Genomic DNA, 19,350 nt, shown 5'->3' with positions numbered 1-19,350 from the left:
ACAATTATTATAAACCCTGATAAAGAAGTTCTCTTAGTGACTTCTAGAAGGAGATATTATTTGCATTTTGTATTTCTATAATTAGAAAAAAATGTCAATATTTGATTATAATACTTTGGAATTGGGTCATCTTGCCTTGCTTCTCTCCCAGGAAGTTGCTAAACATAGAGAACCTTGTATCTTTTCCTAAACTAAACCAATATAGGTCTGAAAACCTAACACCTGCTCTCCTGCTTACAAAACAATGCAAGGATGGTGAAGTTTTCCCCAGTAGAGTCTACATCTTAAATAGCTAATAACACCATATCCTCCAGAGATGGTACATGGGTGAGGTAGAAGGGTTTGTAAATCACAATCACTTGTATATTGATTGTCATGGCCTACAGGCAAACACTGTGCTTTCAGAAATACCGCTTATGCTTATATATCCCTCTTCTCATCTTTCACATCTGGCACTATAGCAGTGTCCATTTAATCCTTGGTTGCCAACCTGAGCACGTAACTGTTCAGGGCAAATTACTTGGGACAGAGTTTGGGACAATGCTGACTCATTTCACATCCCCCATTGCTGCAGAATGCCGTATAGCGTGAGTAGTCCCTTACAGTCCCAGCCTACCCTTGCTGCACCGTGTCCACTGGTACCTACCTCAAATGACAGTTCTCTATCTCTAGCCCTCTTTCTTTACAAATCCCTGACTCAAGTCAAATGAGTAACTTCAGTTAGATCCATCTGCTTCTGTTGGCCTTTTGGTGCAGTGGGGAACCATCGCTCATATAGAGCTGAAGGAAAACTCTTCCTCTTCTTAACCTACCCCAGGCTGTCACGCAAGCGCAACACACAGGCAAGGCTTTATGTTAACACTGGAAACACCACCTGAAGCCAAGAGAGGGTGTAACTGTGTGGAGCAGGTAAAGAGCTGCATAAATTCATGCCCTATATTCTCAACCAGAACTTGAACGCCTCAGTGCCAGAAGCAGAATGCAACTATGCTGGCGAGCAAAGGGCAGCAGGCTGCGCAGTCCAGGCTGTTAATCGTCCTGAAGAGGCCAGGAGCTAAAAATTGCTCTGTACCTATGACTTCAGAGCTATAGTTTGAGGGTTAGTAATTTGTATGCAGCCTGTGCTATCTGGCAAGTCTTCTTTGGCACTCTTCTTGTGGTCACAGACCAAACACAAACCAGCAGGCAAGTTCCAGTTCCTGCGGTCATTTCCTATTTCTGTAATAATGTTGCTGGGGTAACAGCATCTGGTGGAAGGGAGATATTTTTATCTATCTCTATACATACTTTTTACTCTAAAGTTGCAAAGTATGACTGAAGAGTTGTGACAGTTTGGGAAGGGGGAGAAGAGTAGAGAAAGAAGATCTTCCCGGAGTGATTCCCCTGTAACTGAATAGTGTGCAGGGCCTAAGGGGTTTTACTCCTGTCCAACTAGGAGAGTTTACACAGCAATGGTAGAAGGAAAGAGTGTAAGCTCAAGAGGGAAGACTTATGACTTTATCATTAATGGCTTGCCAGCTGCAAAATGAACTAGAGTGTGAATTTATAGGGAAAAAGCTGCTCCATGCTGCTTGCCCTTGCAAGAAACCCTACTCTGCACTTGGCCTGCAAACGATGTTTGAAATGCAGATCTCTGTAACGCAAAAAACCCCAGGCTAGCTAGTCATGAGACAGCAGTCTGACCATGACAGTATGTAACAGCTAACTTACTCTCCTAACTGTACCTAACCAGCTCAGTTACTACTGGTATCTCTCACATAGCACTGCACTAACATGTACTATAAGCATCCTTCTGAGGTTCAGCTTCATCTTCTTCAAAACTGAAATCAGAGAACAGAAAGAACTGCTAATTAGTTTCCTTTTGAGCCTTTTCTCAAATTAGTAGGCCGTATTCCTTTAATCTGTGGTACAGCCTAAGAGTTTAAGTACATCTTATAGCTTTCAATAATCAATTACAGCCCACTTCAATTATTTACCTATACTTACATGGGATAATCAATCTGATGTTGTCTGACTGTCTCAAGTTCTCTGTTTTCAAATTGTCCAAATTTCTTCACAATTCCTGTTTTCTCCCCACTGGAAGCGTATATAAAGTTGAGAATCTGGACACCATCTGCAAAATACAATCTTTCTTAATCTGTCAGGCAACAAGCATTGATAACAAATTGATTAGCTCACACTCATACATTTGAATCACACAGCAGATTAAAAATTAGCACAAACCTTCATTAAGTCCTTAAACACAAGTTCACTCTCTGTTATTAAATACACTACAGTATTGGACCGAATAACCCACAGAAAGTGAAATGGAGTCCATTTCCAGCTTGTCTTAGAAGCAGGGAAAGACCAGACTCATTTAAATCTAAGATACTTAAAGAACCAGTTAGTAAGGAAGAAATCTTCATTTATATTATTTGCTTAAATCTCATTCTATCTTTGGTTGTGCCTATGTGACACTACTTCACAGCTCTTGAGCTTGCTCTCCATTTTCAGCTCTCCAGTTCATACTGTATGTATGGATAGATATCGCTACATATACTACAGGTATGCACTTCTAAACAGATGTTATTTGGGTCCCATTAGTTTCCTTGGGGAAAAACGTGATATTCTACCTACCACTTTCATGAGGGCACTGAGGTATCCTGTTTGCCTGGAGCATCCACAAATAGTCAGCACCCCACTGAAGACAAACTTTGTGGTCCTTATATGGGCGTTCAAAAGGTGGAACTGCTTCTAAAAAGGTGTAGTTCTTGGCAACTGCATCCTGGTAGTCTTCATTCTGCTCAACATCATAGCTGCTAACTGATTTGTGACTAATCCATGCATATAATATCACACTGTGCACTATTATTGAGTTTCTGATGATATAATCATCCCTATAAACCATGATGCTCGGAAATTTCAAGTGTACTTGTCGAGTTCTGCTAACATAAAGGTTCTTCTCATCCTTCCATCTCCTCCTATACACTGGTACACCAGTCCTGAACTCAGAGGAAGCTACAGCTTCCAAGTTGACAATACAAGGCTTAGAACATAAATACTGAACTGAAACCTCAGAACTGTTCAGAACTTTCTTTTCTAAAATGTTTAAATGAATAAAGTCCACATGATCCATGTTTTGTTCAAACTGTGGAGTAACTGCTGTTGTTCGTAATGTCTCCTTTCCAAATGATGGCATAAAATTCTGGAAAAAAAAACCCAAAACATGTTAACCAGACAATTTAAATTTACATGATTGCTAATATACTTGCAGCAATAACAGAACACTGCACAAGCAGAAGGTTTATATACCATACTTAAACTCTAAAACACCAGGATTCTTTCACACAGCAAGTAGACATGGGTTACTGGAGAGCAGTCATCAAGGTTATAATGGTAACAACTCCCCTACACCAAGTTCTCAAATTTACACACGCTTCTACAAAGTGTATTTACAGGGTGTATCCTGCAGCCCTTCCGCAAGTGGAATCCGGTCGAAGATAGTGACTTACACGTCATGCTATTTACACATGCTTCTAGGATCAGGCCTAAAGAGTATATACTAAAATGTACTGGCATTTTTTCATCGTATTGTTGTTCACTAGTACCGCTGCAACCTGATGTTTCTGTATCTTTTAAAAAAGCTAGCTAATTTTGTTACCCCTCATGCAGGTACCTGAAGGGCAGAATAACAACTAAGGCAGCTCACAGTGGTTTCCTGAGAATGAATTAATGTTCATAAAGCGTTTAGGAGATTATTATTGAAATGTTCCTGAAGATGGACTCACAAATCTGAGGAGAAAAAACAGCAAGCAGCATTTGCTCAGCTTTTGCTCTCCACAGCTATGCACATTATAGTATACTTTGAGAGTGAGTGCTTGGACATACACCAGGATTATCCTCCATGCTGAAGTTCTTGTCTCTAAGGCTTCAAACAGCTTCTTTTCTTTCTGCTCTGCAGCCAGCGTCCGGCTTGATGCACTGCCAAGGATACTGAGGATTACTCGGCTCAGAGGGCCAGTCACCAGCACAGCACTTCTGCCAGATCCCCTGACCCACTAAAATATTCAGAATTGTCACCTAGGGAAGCTGGTCGTTAAGATTGCTTAACATGAGAAGACCTGTCTTGGGTGACTTTTGACTTTGCTAAGCTCAAACAAATCGAACTGAAATTTATCTTGGATATCTACCTTGGATTGATGGCTTTTTCACTGTGAGTCTCAAAGTATTTAAAAGATCTAGCCAATTCGTTAGTACATTTCTAATTATAAGAATCCTGTGCCGTACACCTGGAGGACAAGACCTTGTCCACAATCCAATATGGTGATCAGTAAAAGTCCCTAATAATAAACTATTTTGCCTTTTATTTCTTAAGAATATATTGACAGTCCTTGAGAGCTATACTGAAAAAACATCAAGCCAGCAAAACCTGGGAAAGTGTAAGTATTAGGAAAAGTCAGAACTAAGTTTACCCGTAGTATTTCCTTGTTCCTATATATGAGGATTTTGGATTTAACTATGGGAGCAAATGCTATTTTTCCCCTGGATCCCTGCCTCCTTAAAGGCACAAAAGAGCTCTAGAGTTGCAAGTAGAACACAACTGTGCGTCAAGGAGACTATCTACCCCAAAACCTTGAATTTAATTAAGACAGAAGCTGGAAGACATAACTGAATGAGGGAACTGTTGGATAAGAAAGCTGCATACCATTGCTAGCAGCTGGGTAACTCTAGATAACTAGATTTACTTAGTGGTCTTTCTGAACTTGTCACTTAAACCACTTTCCACAAGAACAACTGAGTGCTCTTTATCTTCTTGTGTCCAACAAGAGACGCTGGAAGCCAGATGTGCAGTGACACTGAACACTCATAAACACATGCGTAAGCACCAAGATACACACTTTGAACAAATAAAATGCTATGAAGATGCAAAACACTCCACAATGCCAGCATCCAGGCTTTCTACAACAGGTGGTCTCCTCAGAGTGACAGCCTTCCTCTCTGCTTCATTTCTCATTCTATAAAATGAATATTGTAAAAACGATGCATGCTGAACAGCAATAGGAGGCTGGTGTCCATTAGAAAAGTTACCACCATGTCACATAATAACACACATGCACAAATACTGATATCAAAGTTGATGAGAGAACCTTAATTTTAATACTGACTCAAATATCTTTCAGAGATTGACTTGACAAAGATACTATTCTTTTACGTTTCCTACATTATTCTTCTTTGATTATAGACACCTCTAAAAGCATTAAAAGCACATAGCAGCAACCACAAAATATTCTAAACCTCTTCTGCTTGATGGTTATCATTCATATTTCTTACATATTTTTTCATGCTACAATAAAGAACACTAGAAAACAGCTTAATCCTTGTGATATAGGGGCTGTATCATGAGGAAGATGGCAATATATTATGAAAGTAATGCCACGTGGTCATCACAAAATGTAGAAGTCTATCAGCTAGACACTACACAGCATTGTGGTACCACTGTGTGCTTACCACACACATGCATTCAATGTCAAAATACACACAGCCAGTTCTCAATTTTCTCAGGGTTTTATCCAATACAGACATATGGAAGCTGGCCTTCAGCAAAGACAGCTTGGGTCTAGCAGAGGTCATTAACAAAGACACAGCTGTGTATGAATGTGGCCATCAGACTTCCAGCAAATGGCTTAAATTTTGTGATGGGGCTCCCAAGGTAGTAAGCTCTGCAACCCAAAGCCAGTTCCTTGTAGAACAAACTTCACAATGTTCCTAAAGCACCTGAGCACGATGTCCTGCCACTGCTGACGCAAAAGGTTAGCTTCAGCAGTGCTGGTCTTACTGCATTTTCCTTAGTGCCTGTTACACTAAATGACTCCCACAGAATTATTCAAGAAACTTTTCTTTGTATCCTTTGGTGCCCAGCTATTAGTTGAGACGTGCTGCAAAAATGCATGAAGCATGTTAGGGTCTGCTGTTATACACCACACCTAACAAACCCTTCAGGAAGCTCATCCAGCAAGGAGCACCGTGCAGGGACCCCTGAGCGACCCCACACCGATGCAGCCATGGCAGAGACCGCGGACCGTAAACTCATCCAGAGCATGGCTGAGTCTGTTACCACTTGGCTGCCTCGCCACAGCACTCCCCAGCACACACCATAGCTTGCGTATTATCTAAATGTCCCTACTCATCGAGGAACCCGAGTTCTTCCCTCCCCATTATCTCCGACAAGGCAGAGTTAATAGTGCCTCATCTCTGACTACAAAGAGTGAGGATGAAAGGATTACACAGTAAGTGCGATTATGAGATTTAAATCTAAAACTTTCCAAGCACAGTGAAGAGGCCAGCTATGCTGGATTCAAAACGTTGCCATAAACTAGGCAGAGTTCAACAAGAAAAGCTTTGTTGTGTGGGGCAACTTAGGCACACAGGCTGCAAAAGTTTTTTTTCTTGATCTTTTTCTTAAAACCTGCTGAATCTGAAGGAATTAGCCCAAGTTATCCCACCAGGTGTTGGGATAAAAATCACCATGGGGGACAATCACAGCAAGTGGTAGGGAAATGAAAATTTTCAGTAGTGTAATATTGCAAAGATGATGAGAAACCATTCTTTCGCTTGGTGGAATAAGATCTCAGCAGCACCCTCCCTGAGTTCACCCCTGCTGAAATTCCACATAACCCTATGAAACTGCACCTGTTTGCACAAAGTCTGAAAATAAGTGTAAGTCCTTTACCACCTGTGAACACCTGCCACGTCATGCTAGATTTTAAGACCCATGAAAAGGAGACACACCACAAAGGGTGGTGTTGATCTGCTGCCAGTCAGCATCAGTATCATACAGGCATGCAAAGACTTTAATTGGAGTTTGCGTTTAACAGCATAAAAGTAGTATAGCAGATGCCCCTAAAATGCAGTTGTTGCTGGAAGCAACCTACTCGCGCGTGCAGCTCTAAGTAGAAGTCAAAGGCACCCCTCATTTTTTCAAACCCAGAAATTTGTCACCTAAGACTGAAAGCTTTTTAACACTTTAACGACCTGGCGTCCCCCTAGCTCGGTAGAAGCAGCGTAACCCAGGCTGCTGCAGCTGGGGGAGCCGGGCCAGGCCGAACAACCTCCGGCCCGGCTCCGAGAGACGCCCGCGGCCCCCGCCGGCCCCCCGCTCCGGCGCCCCCCTCCGCCCCACGCTTACAGCCGGCGGCCCCGCCGAGCAGCGCCCTTAGGCCGCGGGGTGCCGGGCGGTCCCCGCCCGCGGGGCTCGGCGCTCCCCCGGGGGCCGCCGCCCGGCCCGGGGCCCTCGTCGCGGCCACCATCTTCTGCCGCCGCGGCGTCGGGCAGGGCCGGGGCCCGGGGGCAGGTGCGGGGCCGGCCGGCACTCACCGTGAGGAGGAGGAGGAGGAGGAGGAGAAGCGGAGGGGGGCGGCGGGAAGGCGCGGCGGGGCGCTCAGCCGGGGGCCGCATGCTGCCGCGGCGGCGGCGGTGCCCAGCACGGCCGGGAGCGTGCGGCCAGCCCCACCGACAAGGATGCGGCAGATCCGGCTTCCTGGAGGAGGGGCCGCCGCCGCCGCCGCCGCCGCCCGGGCCGCGCCTGGCCCCGCGCCGCCGCCGCAGGTGCAGAGGGAGGGAGAGGGCGCGGAGGGGCCGGGTCGGGCGACACCCGGGGACTGAGAGCCCTGAGGGGAGGGGGGTGTGTCCCGGGCCTCCCGGCCGTGCCGCGGAGAGCCCCCCGCGCACCCCCGGACCACAGGCACCGGGGCGACGTCGCGGGAGCGGCGGGACCCCGGCGCAGGAACCGCGTCCTCCCTCTCGGGGGCTCCGCGGCGGCTCCCCCCCCCCCCCCTCCTGCCTCGGCGCCGCGGGGCGGCGGCTGCCCAGGAGGTGCCGCCGCCCGCCCGGTGGGGCGCGGCGCGGCGGGGCTGTGGCGGCGGCACCGCCGGCCCGCGCGGGGGCGCTGCTGGCCGCCGCGCCGTTCCGGGCTGCGGGCGGAGGCCGCAGGTGTCTTCCTGCTCCGCTTCCGGGTTGCGGCCGTCGGCGGCCATGGCGGGGCAGTTCCGCACCGTCGGTATATTCGGCGGCTTCGTGGCCGTGGTGGTGGCGGCTTTTTACCCCATCTACTTTCGGCCGCTGCTGCTGCCGGAGGAGTACAGTGAGTCCCTGCGCGGGGCGGCGGGGCGGGACGGGACGGGACGGGAGCGCCCGGCGTGCCCGGGCTGAGGGTGTGCGGGGAGGCTGCCGCTGGGTCAGCGGCTCCCGAGGGGTTTTCTGCTCGCCTAAGAGATACTTAAGAAAAATAGTAGTGAAGCTCGTAGCACCCTTGTTTCAAGTTATTGGCCAGCGTGTGATTAAGAACCCGCCCTGTAGCTGTTTTCTGAAGTGATTGCAGGGATTGAGGTGGAGTTAAGTTACGATCGGGGGGGGGGGCTGGAGCAGCTCCCCTGTGAGGGCAGGCTGAGAGAGTTGAGGTTATTCAGCCCGCAGAAGAGGAGGCTCCGGTGAGACTTTATAGCGGCCTCCCAGTACTTAAAGAGGGCAACAGGAGAGGTGGGGAGGGACTCTTCAGTAGGACCTGTTGCAGTTAGGCAAGGGGTAATGGTTTTAAACTAAAAGTTAATGGATTCAGACTAGATAGAAGGAAGAAATTTTTACAATGAAGGCGGTGAAACACGGGAGCAGGTTGCCCAGAGAGGTGGTAGCTGCCCCATCACTGGAAACGAAATTCAAGGCCAGGTTGGACAGGGCTCTGAGCAACTTGATCTAGTTGGAGATTTCCCTGCTCATTGCAGGAGCGTTGGACTAGATGACCTTTAAAGCTCCCTTCAAACCCCAAGTGTTCTGCGATTCTCTAAGTTGTTTGAGTTACGTTTTCCAGCTACAATTGAAAAATGTAGCTTAAAATGTGGTAACAGATTTTTTGCCAATTGTGATAGTTTGCTAAGCTGGTCTCAGTCTGCAGTTTTATCTGAAACTGACTGCTGAGGCAAACCCCACTTCCCTGCCAGAAACACAGAAAACCCACCAAGGCCCACCACCAACTCTGTAACCAGGAAGCTCTCGAGCACTCAGAGGCCCATGAAGTTTTGAGTGTGAAGCCTCCGAAGTTCCAGATGGGCACACTTGTCCGTGGGAGCTGTAGGGGGAGTGCCTGTTACCCCTAAACTGGTGTTAACTACTGCTGGAGGAAGCAGGGAAAAGTTCTGGTGTAGCTAGCCTTATTCCTTCAGTTTAACTTTTATAAAACCAAGCAAGCTGTTGGCGATAACATAAAGATGCATGTGGTTAATCTGCTGAGACAACTGAAGAAATTTCTAGGAATAAAAAAAAAAAAAAGGTGTAACAAACTTCCTGATCTTCTTGAATGGACTTTAGCCTTGCATCAAAGCTGAAGTAACATTTAACTTGCAAGCAAGTTTTTATTTAAGGAAGCTAGGAGTGTGAAGTTGGAAGCTGCCCACAAAGATAGGTTTTCTACTCTGGGTTCCCATTCAAAAACCTTATTCTTAATTCATTTTTGCTTATGGTGCACTTTCCAAAAATATAATATTATGTGTGACTTTGCATTAACAAAAGAATAGAACTAGCTGATAGTGTCCTCTTTTGTACTTTTGAATTACATGAGCAAATGTTCCCTAGCAGGTTAAGGATTTTTTAATCTTCCTTGAGCACATAAAGTGAGTGATGGACAGTTAGCAAGTGCTCAAACTTGCTATTTAATACCTGACTCTAAACTTTACTTACTGCATGCTGCTCAAACTCTCTTTTCATCTCACCGTTGTTAATTTCCTATATGCTTTTCTTGATGCTTACCACTTCAGTGTCAGAGAAGGACAAGCTTTTGTTGTCATAATACTTTAGACAAGAACATGGAATTTCATAGTTGTGGTACTTGAGCGGAAGTATTTTAACTTTTGGGGTATAAAGGATTTGATTTTTTCAGAGCCCAGTCTAGTAAGCTGTATGACAACTTCTGTAGAAGCTCACACCCCTCATTGGCTTGAGCTGTGGGTGAATACTCAGTATTTCTGTGGTTTGGGATGCTGGATACGAAATTGGACATTTGGATTAGCGTCACATAGCAATCCTGCAAAAGGCAAGAATTGATTTTAGTTCTCTGAGTGACATTCAAGTATGTAAACATGAAATGCTATCTTTTCTTTCTTCAATCTTATTTTTCTTCTGTATCTCCCAAATTCTACACAAATGAGGCACACATGTTGAGGAAGAAGACTTTTCTGCACAATTCTCCCACATCTTCAGAGGAGTCCCTAGCAGTTTAGCAAATAAAGTGGAAGAAACTTGGAAAAACTGTATGTAGTCAAATTGTTAATATGAATCTTAAATTATGCACGCAGGGGTTTTATTTAATTTCATATAAAAATGCTATCATTTTGTAGGTTTTGTGTACCTCAGTTTGTGGCCTTGATGTTTCTAGCTTTAAAAAGACTGTTTCCTCATATGAAGCATGTAGTTTAGTGGCTGTGTTAAAACTTTGAGGTCTTTGGCACAGACCTCTTCCACTTGGATTAATTCAAACAGTGGGTTGACAGCTGCTAAATGGATGCCAAATGGATTGATACTGGGGCATTTTCACAGTAGATTTTGTGATTTTGCTGAATTGTGAGACTCCATTCCTTCCCTATCCTGTGAGGTGGCTATCCTCCTGTCAAGACTGTCTCTTCCTCATTGTCCTTTTTTTGGCTTACCTGTTTTCCAAGTTGTTTCCAGGCCCCACACCAGCCTCCCTATTGACTGTGTCCTATCTCCACATTTCTCATCTGTTACTTCTCTGTGCTGATTTCTTTGCTTAAGCAGCTAACAGCTCTTTCTGTTCACCCCAACTGTGTTCCTAGACCTCTCAGAGACCAAAACGTGAATCAGCCTCTCTTCTGATCTTTTCAGTCTCTGCCTAATGCTGAATATCCTTCTCTTCCATGTCCTACAATGTCTGATTTCTTGCCCTAATTTATTCTGTTTTGTCTGTCTGAGTTTTGTACCTTTTCCTTTGAAATTAGACAGTTCCCAGGTAGTTTCAGCAGTTAGTCTACTAAGAAGAATGGATTGGCAATTGCCATGCTCAGTGAACAGAACTAGAGAAGCTGGATCTGCTTCTAGCGCCTTCCCTGTGCAAGTAAAATCAATATGCCTGTGCCACGGTGTAAACCCAGCCAACAGCCAAACACCTCGCAGCCACTCAGTCACCCTCCCCCACCCCTGAGGAGTGGGGGAGAGAATTGGAGGGGTAAAGGGAGACTTGTAGGTTGAGATAAAAACAGTTTAATAAATGATATAAAATAAAACAATAACAATAAGCGAAAGTACAGGTGGGTAATGCACAGTGTAATTGCTTACCACTTGCTGACTGATACCCAGCCTGTTCCTGGCTAGTGATCCCGAAAACCAGGATCCCAAAACTGCAATTCTGGAAGTGAGAGAGAACCCCCTCCTTCCGGCCAACCCTCCTTTATGTACTGGGTGTGGTGTTACATAATATGGAATATTTCATTGGCCAGTTTAGGTCCAATGCTCAGGCTCTGCTCCCTCCCAGCTTCTTGTGCACCTGCGCGTGGGCAGGACGTGGGGAGTTGGAGAGTCCTTGATCTCTTAGCAAGAACTGAAAACATCAGTGTATTACCAGCATTCTTCTCTTGCCAAATCACATACTGAACCCAAAACACAGCACTGTTCTAGCTACTAAGAAGAAAAATTAACTCTATCCCAGCCACAACCAGGACAGCCTACTAGTCTCCGGTAGCATTAGGCCTGTACCTAGACAGCCTAATAACATGTAGTGCCTGTGCGTTCTTGGTGGGATAGGATGCTTAAAAAAGTTTTAGTTTTAAGGTGAGCTTAGTTCTGAGTTTCCCCTGAGAATGTGCACCCTACAATTTGTTAAAGGCTTAAAAAGTTAAGTGGTATAGGCAAAAGGCTAATCCAACTGAGTTTGACTTTCTGCTTTGAAGTACCACAGTGGTGAAGTACTTAACTGGATGAGGGGGAAAAAAGGAGAAGCCTTTAATAAGGGGAAATAATATAGTTTTGCCATCTCTTCTTGGAAGTGGTTGAATCTTTCAAAGAGGAAAAAAAAAAAAAGCCTGAGACAGGTCCATTGTATGGAAAAATATCCTTTGACATTTAATTTCATGAAGTTTATAAGCAGTAATTTTGTAGATGCTGTCATGAAATCTGCTTGTGATAAGATGAGAGATCTTCCAGGGCTTGAAAATGGGGATCACTGATTCTGGAAAGAATAAATCTTTTGAAGAGTTGTATGTTGAGCATATGAGCAATAGCTCCTAAAAACATTAGTCATTCCTTAATTGATGGGATCATGGTGGGTATTTTGTCATCTTTTATTAGACAGTAGTCATTGTAATCTCTCAAAACAGACTAGCTGTTACTTTCTCAGTGAAGTGTGAATACAACATTTGCGTTGTGTAGGTGGACACTCACCATAATTTTACTGTGTAGCATCCATAACAAATAAAATTTTCAATATTATTTTATTGTTGGGTGCAGTCAAGATGACTGGTATTTTTTTTTTTTTTTTCAGTAGTGTCCTTTCTGTTTTGTTTTCCAGAGAAACAACAGTCATTAAACCGAGCTGGTGTTGTTCAAGAGGATATTCAGCCTGCAGGTATACTTGATTCATGAGTTTGTATTGATTGTTTTAAAGACCTTCTTGAAGTAAGACCTGGATATTTATATGGATTTAAATAATAGAGTGAAGACAAACTTACCATGAAAATTGTTTTTTCAGGCTAATGCTTCACTTGAAAATTATGGATTTAATGAAACTTGTTTTAAATTAACTGGCTAAAGAAGTTGCAGAAATTCTGTTATCTTCACACTTTGTTAAACAGATGCCTGTTTCCACAGCAGAAATTAACTTCTGAACCTGCTCAGAGCAAACAAGAACCATGGGTGGGCTGAGCTTTAAAAAATATTGCACCCTGGTTTTGTGGAATACTGCTTTGCAACTCAGCTGAAACACAATTTATGAGCACTTTGTCAGTAACTTCCAGCCTCATGGGTGGAGGGGTAAGGCAGAAATCTGCTACATGTAAAGGCAAATTTGGAGTGCAGTGGTAACTATTTTTTTGATCTCTGCTGTTGCCGGGGGAAGGCATAGAAAAGCATTTGAGGGGAATAAAATTGAAGTATGGCAGACTATCCATGAGAGTTCGTTGTTTCATAGGTAATGGAACTGGCTGTTCATTATGCAAGGTTGGCACTTCTTGTTTAAGGACATGAGAGTGCTTGTCTTGGTGAAACAGTTCATATCTGAGTATGTTAAAGGGTAATGTATTCCTATTTTTAGAAAAGCATAACATCAGCAGCAGGGGAAAACCAAATATGATTAATGTCATGTCCTTACTATACGTATCAGTTAAGTCATCAGTGCAGGACTTACTTTCCAGGAAAGTGGCAAAATGCTGAAGAGGGATAGGAAGGCCATTGTGAAATACAAGTCTGGTAAACCTGCCTTTTTCAATTAAACATTAAAGAGGACTGTACTGGCTCTTTTATCCAAGACGCAGGTACTTGATGACCGGTTCTCCTCAGTATAACTTTTCCATCTAAATTTAGCTGCTGATGAGAAGTTACGAGATCCACTAGTTGTAAGTGCAATCTAGACAAATTCAAGTGCAAGGTGCAATTCTAGATGGTTGTTCCAACAGTATTAGAACACCTTACATATAGGTGTGATAGGTTTTTCTGGTATCTGAAGCTTAGAATCAAGGTGAGGTTGTCTTTCTAAATATTTTTTCAATCTTAAGCAGAGTTGTGAGTTTGGTGCAGAAATTGTTAGGTTCTTTCATTGTTTTGTACAGAAGGCTGGAGTAGCAGACCAATTTTTTTCTTTCTTTCTTTCTCCCAACAGTCTAGTTATGAACTGCTGGTATTCTCTGATTTGTAGGGTTAAAAGTGTGGTCTGATCCATTTGGAAGAAAGTAATGTTGACGGCTGGGTGTATTGCAAGGCAAAACTGAAGATGGACATCTTCAGCTGTTTCTTCTTTCACTGAAGTGTGTCTTTGGGTGTCGCTGGAGAAGAATTCTGAATATGCTGTGTGGGCACATGAGGAGCAACAAAGGCTACTGGTTGGAATCCCAAGAGATAAAAACATGCTAGTTTTGACAGAGGATGCTGGGGCATAGTGCACAGACTGTTAGAGCACTGAATGATCCTTGAGTTTAGAAGTGAAATATTTATTTCCTTGGGAAAAGGGAAGAGAAATAATTATTTTTTTTGTTAATTTGTAAACACTTCTAGAATAAGATATGAATAGAATAAATCATGCAGACCACTGCAGTTTCCTCCCTAGCTTGAGAATTACATTTTGTTGTTTTGTTATGAAAATATGATGGAAGTATATACCGAGAGAGATCAGTGCAGAAAATATAAAACGGTGAGTGTAAATTTGTACATTAAAATTTCTTCCTTTTAAACCAATGTGTACTTTTTTTCATTTGTTTTGCAAGTGGGTGTGATGGGTTAACCTTGGCCAGCTGCCAGGTGCCCACGCAGCCACTCGATCACTCCTGGTCCTCAATGGGACAGGGGGAGAAAATAGGATGACAGAGCTCATGGGTCCAGATAAATACCGAGAGATTGCTTACCAGTTACTGTTTTGGGTAAAACAGACTTAGCTTGGGGAACATTAATGTAGTTTATTGCCAGTTAAAATAGATTTGGATAGTGAGAAACAGAAATTAAAATAACACCTTCCCACTGCCTCCCTTTTTCCAGGATCAGCTTCACTCCTGACTCCATTTCTTCCCCCCCAGCCGCCTGAGCAGTGGGTGGGGGGTTACAGTCAGATCATAACAGTTCTTCTGCTCCTTCCTCCTCATGCTTTTCCCCTGCTCCTTTGTGGGCTCTTCAGGAGCTGCAATTCCCTCAGGAAATAGCCAACTACTCCGGTGTGGGCTCCACCCCAGGCCACGATGTAGATGTCTGCTACAACATGGTCCTCTCCACAGGCTATGGGGGATATCTGCTCTGGTGGATAGAGCACCTCCTCCCCCTCCTTGTTTTCTGACATGGGTGTTCATACTGCTGTTCCTTACTTCTTCCCCCCTCGTTCCTCTGCTGTCTGATGTTTTTACAAAGGTGCCACCCACCTGGCTGCTGGGCTGAGCTGCGTCTTTGTGGAGCCAGCTGGAAGGGTCTGTGGCCAGCATAGGGCAACTCCTGCAGCCCACCTTCCTTGCTGCCAACCTTGACTGGTACACCTGATACGGGAGCTGAGCATCAAATGCTGGGATAGAAAAGCTGATACTTTAAAGAGTCTTTTTTAAAAAGCACTTTTTCATGGTGAGAACAGGCACGTAAAGGATTGCTCCTACTGAAAGTCTTTACCCAAACTGGATGTTTGTCTTAATAGGTTCTGAATAAACTGTGTGTTTTCAGAGTTCAAAAGAAAGAAACAGTCTGGAACCTATAGTTACAGTCTATAACTCAATCACTGCTGTTCTTGAGTACAGCTATAGCGTGTGCATGTAACTTGAATATACTATCTTTCTCGTTTATTTTTAGCACTTCATTATGGTATGCAATGTTTTAAAGACCATTGCAGGATTGTATATGTTATGAAGAATGTATGTGCAGTGAGTGTTATTTATAAAGTTATAAAATGTTAGTTTGTTATTTTTTTTGGACATCACACAGTTTTATTAAGACAGACGAAAGACTGTTTACAGTGTTCTTTTCCAAACTCCCATTCTGTTACTTGTTATTCCTTTTCTATCTGTCATTCTCATTACCCTACCACTCAGACACATGTTTCTTCCAAGGTTTGTTTTTTTTTTTTTTTAATGTGCGTGTCTCCTGTTATCACTTGTAAGCATTACAATTTTTTTAGTTTGCTTGCTGGGAAAATGTGACCATATTTGATTCCTTTGAGTTCTCAGGTGATTTCACATGATGGCTGAAGCCAGAGTGAGTGCATTCGCTTTAGGGATGTTAGCAGAAATTTTACTGCATAGCACAGAGCAACAGTGTCACAAAGCTAATTTAGTGTTTGCTAGGAAAAGAGGAATCAATTGAACTGAAAAACAAAGAGGTTTTTATCACTTAAAACTTTCTTCAGTGAGACTGCAGAAATAAGGGAGCCTTGGTTGTTGCTTTCTTGAACAAAACATACTTACACATCAGAGAGTTTCATCAGAGTTGTTTTGTCCAAAATACCTTTCCAGTGGAAATACAGCATTGCTTAAATGCGGATACTCCATCTATAACTGACTAGCTGCAAAACAAAGAGTTTTAGGAGAAATGTGGCATTGTTCAGTAATGCCGCTTCTGGCACTTGATGACACAAATGCTTAAAAAACATACATTGTGGTAGTGTGAAACAATTATGAAACCACTCTTTCGGGATAAATGATGTGACAGAAGATACTGAATTACTTAGTCTGGAGTTAGGAGATAAGACAATATCTGCTACTCATTTACTTTGTGAAGTTGAGCAGTTTGCTGGGTCTGGATCTCACCTAGAGAAATGTTAGATGGTTTCAGAACGGTGGCTGTTGCTGGCAGGTGCTGAGCCTTTGCTTTCATATTACTTAAACATTGCAAAACATTTTGAGTACATGAACTCAATTATTGAGCATTTATAGAACTGTACATGTCTATTGGTCATGATCTCAAGTTTGTTTCAGTGAAAAAAAGCTTGGTAAGTTTTGTAATTGCCTGTACAGGATGTGCAGCAGTACATATATTTTGAATACTACTGAAGTGAATCTAAACTCTGAAAATGGTATACACTGGTTTTAATGATTATCGCTTTTCACTTGCTGTGTTCCACTTCATAAAGTGGGCTTTTTGGTCGTGTCTTTAAAGCGTTAGGATAGTGAATGCCTCTCCTAGATACTCAGCAACAAGTGAAATTGAGTATAGCTAATTGTGCTCCCCAGGACTCTTCTCTTACTCTGGACGTAAGAGTTTTTGCTACTTTTGTATCCTGCAACTATTATTTTTCGGCACAATCACACAAAAGTTGTTTGATATGTTTATAATTATGCATAATTTTATATAATTATTAGTATTTGGGAGGGACTAGTCTGCATTTTGGAACCTATTTGCTAGTTTTGGTCCACCTGTTCTGATTGTTCTGATAGAAAGGTTGGGACAAAACATTGGATAAAAATGCCTTCTTAGATTTAAAATGGTTATAATTTATTCTGTAATATGAATGTATTTTGCTTGTTTATACTAGCTGGAATATGGACAGCAAATATAACTTCAGCCTTTGGAGGACTGGAGAAAAGTTTTAAGCAGTGCTTTGACATCCCAACAGAAACACCTGGTTGTACTAAGTTTAGGCCTGCTGTTGTATGCTGATAAATTTTGAAATTATTAGAATTTGTGCCATGAAAAGCAAATCTGACATTTTGGTCTTAAGCGTAGCTTAGTTTTGAAGCATTATAAGCTGTTGATGATGCAATGAAACCCTCAAGCACAAACACTTCAGGAGTAAATATGGCAAAAGATACTGGCAAGTTGCTGGATTATACACATAATATTGTACTTCATTTATTGAGATTGTTCTCACTGATGAGAGGGGATTTTTTTTTTTTCTGTAACACTCAAAGCACATTGAATAGCCTCCAATGATTGTCTCAAATTTTACTGTAGATATGCCCTTCCACAAAAAACAGTCCAGAAAAAGAAGTAGTTCTCGTGATTTGCAGTTTTCTAAACCAAAATAAACCATTTATTTTCCCTTCTTGCAGTCTAGCAATAATTAACTACTCATTTTCTCAGTACTGTGTACACTTCTACTGACCTTCTTCATGTTAACATGCAGACACAGCAGTAAATGAAAAGCTGCATTGGCTTTTTCTGTGGTGTCACACAGCCCAAATAGTATGTTTGCTAGTGAAAGGAAATTATTTTCCAGCTTCTGAGAAAGTGCTGCTGAATATACACTGTTTCCATTTGGACAATGTATAACAGGACAGAGCAAAAAACAAAGTGCAGGTCAAAGCATATTCAGGCTTAGCCTATGATCTGAGGTATATTTGTGCATAGTGCAGACTATGTGGGCCTTGCAAGAAAAATGGTACAGTGTTTAAGACACTGTCTTGGAAATTAGAACTGTTGTGGTCAGTTCCCTGTTCTACCACGCTTTTGTCTGGCAGCAGGTATGTAATTTAGTCTTCGAGCTTCAGTTCCATCTGTAAAATAGCAATAATAGTACTCCCCTTTGTTGGAAGGCATGATGAAGTTAAATACAGGAGTGGGTTTTTTTTCGGTGCTCTAGAAAACATTTTTGGTTCTTGTCTGAGAAGTTTTCTCTATGGTTAGGGGAAGATAGGTTTGGATTTGTGTGGGAATCAGATATTCTGGTTCCAAAAACTTAAAATGTTTTGAAGAACCTTTTCCAAAAGGCAACAACTTCTGAAATTTCCCATGACTTTATGCTGCTGAAATATGCTCTGAGTATGGAAATTTTACATTTTGGGAGTCAAACAGAAAACCTACCTGCTTTTCACAATACTAATGTTTTTTTGAAAGATCTCCAAGTTTTAGTATAAACTTCTACATGTAAATTGAAATGCAACCCAATATGAATGTTATTACAGTGTCACAAAAAAGCAGAAAATTGGTCAGCTTATGTTACTGGCCCAGGTGCCTCAGCAATTTTCAGCATTTTGACTTGCCCCTTCCCTTGTCTTCTGTAACTGGGTCCTCCCTTCTGACCTTTGCATGCCAAAAAAAGTAGCTAAAAGTCTTCTAAAATGTTTTAAGTGCTGAGCAGGGGAAGCTGGGTGACAGTTAAAATAGGTGAGGAAGAACTGGAGATACTGCAGGGAAGAGTGTTCCTTCTGTAGCCCAGGAAGAGCACCTTGGAGGTGGTGTGGTGGGTATGAATTGGAGACAGGACATACTGGTCAGCTGGATGGGCAGGAGCACGAGGGACATAGGACATAAATCCACAGCCTTCATAGGCTCTGCTGCTCACAGAGAAAATCGGGATACCTCTTTCCTTCTTTTGTGTTTCCTCCCCTGCAGATCAGAGGTAAACATTTCTAAAGAAAGTTCCTAGTCAAGACAAGGAGGTTATGAGAAGAGAACATCTAAGGAGAAATTATATAAATATCCTTCTCTCTAGCCTACCTTGAGAGGTCAGAAATCATAGAATAACTTGTATTGGAAGGGATCTCATGCTGAAAAGTATTTTTCAGGTTACAGGGAAAGGTGCCTCCTTTGCTATCTACTTCTTCCTGTAATTCAGTACAGTGAGTATCAGCAATACCAATCAGGGTAGGGGAGGAAGGTACTCCCATTGCTTCAGCAGAGATTCCTGTAGGAGGAGTCCTTCTCCTCAGCCACCCATTCACTCCCAGAACTGGATGGCTCAGGCACAAGTTAGGA

General features: G+C 42.9%; 2 protein-coding genes across 5 annotated transcripts in view; one reads left to right on the top strand and one right to left on the bottom strand.

The window, feature by feature from the left end:
* Window positions 1-7,584, bottom strand: part of SEL1L3 (SEL1L family member 3) — a 36,874-nt gene extending 29,290 nt beyond the window's left edge. Inside the window, exons 1-3 of the mRNA XM_042807839.1 lie at window positions 7,354-7,584; window positions 2,617-3,184; window positions 1,987-2,113 (exon numbers count right to left, since the gene is read on the bottom strand). Coding sequence (XP_042663773.1) covers window positions 1,987-2,113; window positions 2,617-3,184; window positions 7,354-7,434 — 776 coding nt within the window. The 5' untranslated portion in view covers window positions 7,435-7,584. The remainder of the gene's footprint in view (window positions 1-1,986; window positions 2,114-2,616; window positions 3,185-7,353) is intronic.
* Window positions 7,585-7,941: 357 nt separating this feature from the next.
* SMIM20 (small integral membrane protein 20) lies at window positions 7,942-14,420 on the top strand. 4 transcript variants are annotated; one of them, XR_006167015.1, is made up of 4 exons: window positions 7,942-8,119; window positions 10,176-10,277; window positions 12,548-12,604; window positions 13,889-14,420. XR_006167015.1 is itself a non-coding variant. In XM_042807841.1 (3 exons), the coding sequence occupies exons 1-3, from the start codon at window positions 8,011-8,013 to the stop codon at window positions 13,855-13,857; spliced, it is 171 nt and encodes a 56-aa protein (XP_042663775.1). In that variant the 5' UTR covers window positions 7,953-8,010; the 3' UTR covers window positions 13,858-14,420. The 4 variants fall into 4 exon arrangements, 2 of the variants coding, with proteins under 2 accessions (XP_042663775.1, XP_042663774.1); XR_006167014.1 differs by having other exon boundaries at window positions 13,853-14,420; XM_042807841.1 differs by lacking the exon at window positions 10,176-10,277 and having other exon boundaries at window positions 7,953-8,119; window positions 13,853-14,420.
* Window positions 14,421-19,350: the final 4,930 nt, after the last annotated feature.

The sequence above is a fragment of the Tyto alba genome, unplaced genomic scaffold (genome assembly GCF_018691265.1).
Source record: "Tyto alba isolate M040663 unplaced genomic scaffold, T.alba_DEE_v4.0 Super-Scaffold_6, whole genome shotgun sequence".
Classification (NCBI taxonomy): domain Eukaryota; kingdom Metazoa; phylum Chordata; class Aves; order Strigiformes; family Tytonidae; genus Tyto; species Tyto alba.
Note: the sequence above shows the minus strand (reverse complement) of the source record. Positions and strands in the feature narration are given on the sequence as shown.